Source organism: Petaurus breviceps, unplaced genomic scaffold (genome assembly GCF_028583685.1).
Source record: "Petaurus breviceps papuanus isolate PSGF00001 unplaced genomic scaffold, PetGlider_PUasm1.0 90591, whole genome shotgun sequence".
NCBI classification, from domain to species: domain Eukaryota; kingdom Metazoa; phylum Chordata; class Mammalia; order Diprotodontia; family Petauridae; genus Petaurus; species Petaurus breviceps.
In genome coordinates this window covers 332,018-342,094 of record NW_027187280.1, presented here as the reverse complement: position 1 = coordinate 342,094, position 10,077 = coordinate 332,018, and the positions used below count along the sequence as shown (strand labels likewise).

At 41.8% G+C, this 10,077-nt stretch overlaps 1 protein-coding gene across 1 annotated transcript in view; it reads left to right on the top strand.

The window, feature by feature from the left end:
• The first annotated feature begins 2,631 nt into the window (after positions 1-2,631).
• The window catches only part of LOC138142489 (lipopolysaccharide-binding protein-like), a 30,753-nt gene continuing 23,307 nt past the window's right edge, over positions 2,632-10,077 (top strand). The window contains exons 1-4 of the mRNA XM_069063505.1: positions 2,632-2,934; positions 6,314-6,428; positions 7,490-7,618; positions 9,308-9,463. Coding sequence (XP_068919606.1) covers positions 2,808-2,934; positions 6,314-6,428; positions 7,490-7,618; positions 9,308-9,463 — 527 coding nt within the window. The 5' untranslated portion in view covers positions 2,632-2,807. The remainder of the gene's footprint in view (positions 2,935-6,313; positions 6,429-7,489; positions 7,619-9,307; positions 9,464-10,077) is intronic.

Below are 10,077 nucleotides of genomic sequence, written 5' to 3'. Positions count from 1 at the left end.
ACTATTAAAAGGTAATTGGAAGAAGTTCATGAGCTAGAGTTTGTACACACAGAGTACCTTGAAACCCAGGTAGTTACCTCTCTGGAGACCCAACCTTTGAGTGAAAGTTGGGGAGGGGGGGACGGTACCAGGGAGGAGGAGGTCACAGGTAAAAGGAAAAACTTCAGAACAAGATCTATCCTGAAATGAAATGAGGGCCTTGGAAGTTAGTGGATGATCCCCCTAAGAGTTTCCAAGTGAGGGCTGAATGATCACTTGTTGCAAGGTAATAGAGGACTCTTTTGTTCTGATGCAGGTTGGATAGAGCTTATCTGGATTTTAGTAAAGCATTTACAAGAAATCTTTATCTTATTCTTGTGGACAAGATCAAGGGATATGGGCTGGACAATAATATAATTGAGTGGATTTGGAACTGGCTGGATAGCTACACCTAAAGTTCTATCTTAGACATATTGTGGCTTTATGACCCTGGGCAAGTCACTTAACTTTTCTTTGCATCAATTTCTTCATCTGTAAAATGGAAATTATAATACCATTTACCTCCTGGGACTATTGTGTCTATCCAATGAGATATGTACAGTGCTTTGCCAACCTTAAAGTACTATGCAAATTCTATTATTATTGCTATTATTATGAGATGATATGATGGTATACTTGGAGACCTCTTGAGAGTCAACGAAAATTAACTGAAATAATAACTTCAGTGAAGTTGTAGGCCATAAAATAAATCCAAATAAATCATCAGCATTCTGATATAAAACCAACAAAACCCAGCAGAAAGCTCTAGAAAGAGGAATTCCATTCAAAATAACTACTACAGAAACTATAAACTATTTGAGAGACAATCTCTTTTAATCTCAGTTTCATCTTTAAAATAGGGATAATTTTTTAATTAACAAAAATAATCAATCATAACAATATGAAATGATATTTTTATCATTGTTGTCAGTCAACTAATATTTGTTAGATGCCTACTATGTGTCAGGTACATAACAAAGATTGATCAAGAATTATGTGAATCAGGGGCGGCCAGGTGGCACAGTAAGAGCGCCGGCCCCAGAGTCGGGAGACCTGGGATTGGTTCTGGCCTCAGATACTTAGCAACCACACAAAATAACTGGCCGTGTAACCTTGAGCAAGTTACTTAACCCCAATTGCTTAAAAAAAAAGAATTATGTGAATCTATAAAACACTTCACAAAAATGAAGAAATAAATAATTTGTGAAACATTAATTGCTAAAGCCAATATAATGAAAAGGATAATACTATCTAAATTAATTATTTATTCAGTGCCATACCAAACTCCAAAGTAGTATTTTATAGAGCTAGAAAAAGTAATAATAAAATCCATGTGGAGGAACAAAAAGTCAAGCATCTCGAGAGTAATAATGGTAGCAGTTGCTTCTTATTGAGACAGCCAGGTGGGTAAGTTTGCAGGGTGCTGTACTTTGAGTCAAAAAGACCTGGGTCCAAGTGCCCCTAAGACACTGGCTACCTGGATGACCCTGAATGACTCAGTCTCTCTCAGCCTCAGTTTCCTTAACCGTAAGACGAGGATGCAGAGTTATAAACATCAAAGGCGATAACCCATGTAAGGCACTTTGCAAAAGTTTTAATAGTTTTGCAAATGTTAATATTGATATTATTGCTATCCAGAGAAGGACAACTACAGTGGTGAAGGACCCAGAGTCTGTGCCAAATGAGAGACAGCTAAAGAAATTTGGTTTGTCAGCCTGGATAAGGAGACATTAGTTATGTTCAAGGATTTCGAAGGGCCTTTGTGTGGAAGAATTGTTAAGCTAGGCCATTTGATTCAGAACGAAGAACAGTGGAGATGTGAGAGTGGTGGTGGTAGGGAGAGAGGAGGGTTTTAATTTAGGCTTCAAGCCCTCATGGTTGTGTGACCCTGGGCAAGTCACTTAACTCACCTACTTCAGTTCCCTCAACTGAAAAATGGGGATAACAATAGTACCTAATTCCTAGAATTATTGTGGGCAAGCAAAGCGATGATATTTGTACATATAAATGCCATGATAGCATTTATATAGTACTTTAAGGTTGGCAAAGCACTGTACATGTTATCTCATAGGACCCTCACAATAGCCTTGGGAGTTAAGTGTTATTAGTTTCATTTTATAGGAGATGAGGGAGATGGAGGGAGGAGACAGATTTAGACTTTATGTAGATAAAGATAAAATCTTACAAACTAAAGCCATCCAAGTACAATGGACTACTTCTGGAAATGAATTCCCCATTGCTGGAGGTCTTTAGGCAAAGATTGCAGGACAAATTTGCTGGTTATGCTGTTGAGGGCATTCTTGGTGGTTTCAGTTACAAGAAGAGGGCCTCTGAGGTCCCTTCCAACTTTGAGATTCCAACTCTGAAGCAGGGACCCGTCTGGAGTTCCAACAGTCTCTGATGTTTGCAGAGGAGTTTTGTTTTTCACTCCTCTGCTCTCCAGTTTCCCTCCCAGCAGCTAACGGGAAATTGCCCAGAGACAGGAGAATTGTGGGAGCTATTTTTGCCAAAGCAAACATAGCCTCTGGCCTCAGGGCCAAACTAGCTAGGTGCTAAGAAAAACTCCCCAAGCATAAATACACGCTTTCCCTTGATTTCCCCCTTATTCTCCCTCCTCTTCTCACCCTTTCCCTTTTATTTCGGAACATTGGAACTTCCAGAGAGCAATTAGGGAAAGCCCTCCCTCCTCCACCCTGCTATAAATGACAGTCCTCTCCTCCTTTCCCTTACACTGAGGGAGACACCAGCAGTCTCTTAACTTCTTTATCATAAGGAAGGACCTTGAAACAATGATAAGGGTGGCCCAGAGTGGGGTGTTGGTGTCTTTACTGCTGCTCTTGGAGGTTCTGTGTTCTAGGGTTGATGCCAGCAATCCAGGAATCGTGGCCAAGATCACCCAGAAGGGCTTGAATTATGGTAAGGAATTGGGGCATCTTTCAAGGCTTCCCACATCTAACTTGCACAGGTAACCTGTTGAGGGATGTGGTAAGGTTGGCATCAGGAGACCTGGGTTCTAGCCCCAGATTTGCTACTTACTAGCTTGATTCATGATAAGATTCAAGTAGACCACTTGCCTTCTCAGAACCTCAGTTTCTTCATCCGTAAAATGGGAATTATAACACCTGCCCCTACAAGGTTTGCCATAGAAATATATGGTAAATTTCTGGGGCTTTTTCACTGGAAAAATTATGGGGAGAAGCTGGTTCCAGTCTTATGGACTGGGTGTGCGTGACGTTGCAATTGATCCTCTTATTAGCACTCCCAGGTAATTTCATGCCTTACTTGGCACAGCTAGGTGGTGCAAGGGATAGAGTGTAGGGCTCTGGTCAGGAAGACCTGAGTTCAGATCCCACCTCAAGCCCTTATTAGCTGTGTGGCCCTGGAGATAATAATAATACCTAACTCCCAAGGTTGTTGTGAGGGTCCAGTGAGATGACATTTGTAAAGCATGGAACACAGTGCCTGGCACATAGTAGGCTCTTAATAAATGCCTGTTCCTTTTCTTCCCTGCTTAGCCCAGAGTACCCAGCTAGCACCTTAAGAAGGTAGCATGGGACATTAGACTGAGACCTAACTCTGGAGTCAGAGGGTGTGCATTTGAATCCTAGTTCTTCCACTCTTGCTGCATTATCTTTACTGATTCTCTGACTCTCTCTCTCTCTGGTCCTCAGTTTCCTCATCTGTAATGTGAGAGGGTTGATTTAGATGATCTCTGAAGACCCTTCTGACTCCAAGTCTCATGGTCCTCAGTGGGTCACTTCCTCATTTCTGAGTTTCCCCTTCTGTCAAATGAAGATTGATGATCTATGCACCAACATGTTGAGGGAGGGGGAAGAGGGAGGATCTAAGAACTCAAGGAAAGTGATCTTGTCAAGCATAGACCCCTGGATGACTAAAATGAGATAACATGTAAAACACTTTGCAGACCTTTAAGGGTTATAAAATATTAGCAATACTCATTGACTGCTTTGTGATGGAAGGTAACCAGAGGGATAGAACATGCAGGATTAATTCTCCCAGAGACTTTTGTTAAGGAATGACTAGGTGAAGGGAGAGAAAAGGAGAAGAGTCTGGAGAGAAAGACAGACAGCCAGAAACAGAGGAGGAGAAAGAAGAAGCGGAGGAGGAAGAGGAGGAGGGAGAAGAGGAGGGGGAAGAGGAGGAGGAGGAACAAGGGGAGGAGGAAGAGGAGGAGGAGGAAGAGGAGACAATGTCCCAAGATAGTAGTTGGGCAACATCCCCAACAATGACCTAGTTCCTCCCAGTTGCTAGCTAACAGTTTATCTTTCCCACCTTAGAATACAGATAGCCAGAGGACGTTAGAGATCATTATTGTCTAATTATTTCTTTTTACAGAAGAGGAAACTTTGCCTTGGAGAGGGGAAGAAATTTGTCCAAAATCACACCTTGAGTTAGTGTCAGAGGTAGAATTAGGACCCAGATTCTCTGACTTCTAGCACTGAGCTCTGAATGGATGTAAAGTTAGATTGTCAAAGGTACTGAATACTTTGTACCACAGCTTAAGGTTACAAACTGGGTGAGGGCTGAACAGGGAAAGAAGTTAAATATTGTTGGACAGCAATCCCAATGGTGTGGCGAGAGGAGGGGCAAGGGGGGACAGGGTGAAATTTGCTCAATAATCATCTAGGACAGAGCTGGACACAGAGGTCCCCTCCCCCATACCACTATTATAGGGTGTCCTCCTCTCCTGTCCTTTTGCCTCTCTGATGGGAGGCAGCACGTCCACGTTTTCAGTGTGGAGAAGGTGATTGGGTTCCTTGCTCAGAACTACCTTAAAGCTCTATATAAATATGAGGTTTTATTATTGTTATGACAGCAGTCACATTTCCATAGCCCTTTACAACTTTCCAAATATAAAGAAGGCAGTATAAGTATGATTTTAAATCCCATTTTAAAGATGGGAAAAACTGAGGCACTCTTAATGCAGAGCCTGAATTAGAAACCCAGGTTTCCAGATCCTTAGGCCTGTACTATTTTCATTACTAAAATCTCCCCTGAGAGAATGTAAAAGCCTTGAGAGCAAAGTCTTTGTGTTTTGTCATTGTATCCCTAGTGCCCAGCACCATTCCTGGAACATGTAGGCACTTGATAAATGCTTCCTGGTAAGGGACTGATTTAAAGTTTCTTAGTTATCTCTTCAGACCCTACTCTCAACTCTAGGACAAATCTGAATTTGAATCCTCAGTTTAATGCAATATAGTAAATGTTTATTTAGTGCTTACTATGTGTAAATTATTGTGCTAGATGCTGGGAATAAAGAGACAGAAGAGAAACAGTCTGTCCCTGGGGAGCTTACATTCTACTAGAAAGAAACCACCTATTGATACATAATTAAATATAAAGCAAATAAATTTCCCTGGGGGGGGGTGTGTTTCTCTCTCATCTAGACTAAGGCTAGATATATCCAGCCCTATGTATTATTATTATTATTATTTTTGCTTTTTGGAGGGGGAAAGGCAGGGCAATTGGGGTTAAGTGACTTGCCTAGAGTCACGCAGCTAGTAAGTGTTAAGTTTCTGAGACCGGATTTGAACTCAGATCCTCCTGACTCCAGGGCTGGTGCTTTATTCACTGTGCCACCTAGCTGCCCTGAGCCCTATGTATTATATGTATATATAATATAATAGCATCGTATATATTACATATGTATATATGTGTGCTTATATATGCAAATATATAATATAATATATCTATATACATGTATACACACATATAGCCCTACCTAGTTTCTCTCTCTGTGGATAATATTATATGTATGCATATATGTACTATACATACATATATATGTATATATCTCCAACTCTAGCCTTTATGTCTTTCTCCAAAACCTTTCCTGTTACTGTTCAAGGCACCATCATCCTTCTAGTCTCCTGGATCTGTAACCTCCTCACTCTCCTGCATCCTACCTAACCAGAGTAGCTCCCCATCATGTCAGATATGTCCCCTTCCCTCTGCTCTGGTAGTCACCACACACGGTCAGATCCTCATCTCCTTTTGTGGGGTAGCCTCCTAGTGGGTCTCCCTAACTCAAGTCTGCCCCAAACCATCCTGAGCAAAGCTGCTAAAGTGATTTTCCTAAAGTTCATTTAGGTCTGAGGATGTCATTCACACACACACACACACACACACACACACACACACACTTACTCTATAAACTCCAGTGGCTCTCTATTCCCTCTAGAATCAAATATAAACCCCTTTGTTTGGCACTTACAGTTCTTCACAACTCCCCTCTATCCACCCTTCTATACCACTCATCTCTTTTTCTCTGCAGCTTGTGCTGAGGCAGTGACTACCTTGGAAAAGGAATTGTTGATGATCACTCTACCTGATTTCAAAGGGGATTTTAAGATTAAACATCTTGGACGCGGAGAGTATCATTTCAAGAGGTGAGATGGGAAGCTTGGAGCCCAGAGGCATCAGTACAGACCTGTGGGATGGTATCGGACAGTCATAGGAAACCTTGGGAAGAGAGAGAAGACTAAAGATCCTGCCCTGTTGGGGCTGAGAGCTCTGTAGAGTAACTGTTTGAATATAGGATTCAGGGGAAGCTTTAGAAATGTGCTTATCTATCCACAGTAACTAATTCTCAACTCAGGGATGTTGGGGTCTGGAAAGCAGTGTCACCCTCACTTATGGTTCATTAGGTGAATGAGGGTAAATCACCTGCCCCCATTTTGGGGAATCCTACTGGTGGTAGGATAGAGACTTCAAAGAGTTAGCTAATGAGAGGTAAGAAGAATCTAAAAAAAATGAATGGAGGGGTTTTATAAAAATATTCAGCTCATATGCTTCCTACCAATTACAGGCCCAGATCACCAGAGTTAACAAAATGAGACTATTCCCTTTTCCTTATGCTCAAGGGGACTACCATTTTAAGGGAAGTACTTTGTGGTATTAGAGAATGAATGTTGAATATGAACTGTTCCCATTATTGTTATGAGCTATTGTCTTCTTTATTCCCATTCAGAGATGCTCATTCTGACCTGATTTCAAAGTGATAACAAACAACTAAGGCAAGGGGGTGGAAAATAATGCATATGAGAGATGCTTGGGTAGTAGAGTTGACGGTCAGCATGGACTGGGTACTGGCCTTGGATTCATTTGACCTGGGCTCATATCTTGGTGCTAGCCTTCATGGTCATCCTGGGCAAGTCATTTCCCATCTAGTCTCAGTTTCCTCATGAGTAAAATGGGAATGATAATACTAGTACCATCTAAGACAGAGCTCATTTCATAAAATTTAAAGCTCTAAAAAAATTGAATTTTGACATGCTGTGCAAGCGATTAACAATATGACTTGGTTGAGACCCTGTAACCCCTTAATGAAAGCCCTTTAAGGAAGAAGATCATCAGAATGAGCCTTCAGAGACTAATTCCGGATCCTGGTATCCCTGCTCAGGCTCCACTCCCAGGAGTGGACTTTACCATATGTATTTTTCTTTTCTAGTCTTAATATAAAAAGTGTTGAGCTAAAGAACTCCAAACTGGACCTGCTGCCTGGTGAAGGCCTAAAGGCATCTATCTCCAATGCCTTTATCCATGTGGATGGGGATTGGAAAGCACGCAAGTCTTTTCTGTAAGTTGGATGTTGTTGCAAGCTTCTGGTTTCACTGTGGCTTCTCTATTCTCGTGACCCTTCCTTTCTTTGCCGGGGTGAGGATTCATAGTCACAGGATTCTGAGATGTCAGAGCTGGTGAGGACCTTAGAAAATAGAGCAGAAAAGATCAGAGTTAGAAGGGATCTAAGAACTGAATGTCAGAATTGGACATGCCTTTGAACTCATATAGTCTAGTACTCTCATTTTACAGATATGGAAATAGATGCAACAAAAAATTCTTTAAGGTCACACAGCTTGATACTTTATAGAGCTTGCACCAGAATCCTGAACTCTGGGCTCTATATAACATACTAATTCATCTTCTCAGGATGGAGGAAGAAGCAAAGAAAGTATCACGTGAAGACTTCACATGGTCCCAGCTCTGAAACGCTCAGGTCCACCATCATTTCCTAGGACTGGTGCCTTCCTGAGTAGGACCCATCATTCCTGATGGGGCATTGTGGCTGCAGGGTACCAGGTTTCAGCTAGGGCCTACCCACAGTAAAGCCATAAAATCGATCTTCAGCATGTCTCTTTCTCTCCCATCTTATTTTCCTCCTAGACTTTGAGCTTACCTACACTTTATCAATTATCACTCTTGGCCTTTGCTTCAGGCCTGTCATCTTGATACTTCTCCTTAGACCCTTCTAATACCCATTAACAGAGTTAATCTAAGTCACCAACTCACCGATTCTATGCCTACAACACCTGTTCTCACCCTCTCTTCCCCCCCTGCCCCTGGCTCTTCCAAACCAAGTAAGAGAGGGAAAGGAATTATAGTAGACTAGCAAGGTTGGAAAGCTTGTGGAACCTCTAGATTTTATGAAAACCTTATTTTCTGAAACAAAAATTGGGAAACACAGTCTGGCAAAGACTCTTTCTATAGTAATTCATAACTAGGAATTCTTGGCACCAGTCAAATTTGTCTTGGAAGGGCAGAGAATGGGGAAGAGCAGAAACCTTAAATCACCCCAGGGCTAGCATGCCCCATCACCCTTGATGTTCCCAGGGTACAGGTGAACTGACATGGTAACAGGAAAAGGTGATCCTTAGAGACAGACATAATGGTGTTCAGACTTATAGAGTTAGGGGAGCTGGAGGTGGGGGTTCAGGAGCAAACACATTTCTTCCTCTTGGAGACCTTTTATCAGTCATCACTGTATTGCTTGGCACATCTACAGCAGAGAAGAAGCATGTTCTCTCTTTTTGATGATGCCCTGGGCAGAGTGTGAGTGGGTTCATTATAGCTATGTCCCCAGCAGTATTCAAGGCTGCAAGATATCACTACAATGGACCCTCCCTCTAGTAATGAAGATATCAATCCCATTATACTTACAAAATCACCCCATGGTGCCCAAACTGGCAAACAGCATCTCCAAACTTAGTCTGGCTCTCAAATGATGACAAAAATTCATTGTTGGTCTTGCACTCAAAGTTTTTCGAGCTTGATTGGTCCTGCCAGAGGTCCTCCCAGAACTTTCCTGGTATGGCTTTTGAAAACTTAGGGGTCATTTCTGTGCCCTGCAGAAATAAGCAAAATTTTGCTTTGAAAAGGAATTTTCTTTTCTCGAGCAATGCTCAAAGCACAATATGCACAACCACACTATTCCTCTCTGGGCAGACCATTCCTGGTTCCAATCATTAGCTCTTCTTTTTTTCTCTACTAGGAAAGTAGACGGTTCCATCGATCTTCAAGTTGAAGGTATTTCCATTTCAGTATCTCTTCAATTGAGCAGTGATAGTTCTGGGAGACCCACAGTCACCAGCAAAAAATGTAGCAGCCACATTGCTGATGTTGATCTCCATGTTTCTGGACAAATTGGGTAGGTAACTCTTAAGAGTATCCTAGAATCATTCTTTGGGTCAATGTCATGGTTTACCCAGCTCACAATTATGCCTCTAATGGGGTCACAAAGGTCAGCCACAATTGTCCTCTTTGATGTTTGTTGTTAAGATAATAGATGGTAGAATCCAAAAAACTCTTGCTAGGGTAGAATATTGAACCAACTTTAATATGGTAAGATGGAGATAAATGTAAAGTATTAAACTCGAGTTAAAAAAATCAACCTCTATCAAGATGGAAATGGCATGGCTAGACAGTAGCTTCTCTGAAAAAGGTCTAGAGTTTTTGACAGACTAGAAGCTCTAAAAGACAAGAAAGTAAATTGATTACATTAACAGAAGCAAAACATCTGGGGATAATAGCCCTTTTGTACTCTGCCCTAGTCAGATCACATCTGGAGTACCATGCTCTTTTCTGAGCACGCCATTTTAGTAAGTTGCAAGGAAACAAACTGAAATTGAATGTCTGGGGAAAAAACCAACAATGACCTCTTGAGAGCTGTCCAAAAGTCTGCCAACCAACTGCCTGGTGAAGTGGTGGATTCTCCCCTCAGCTGTCCAATCAGCTGCCTGGTGAAGTGGTGGATTCTCCCCT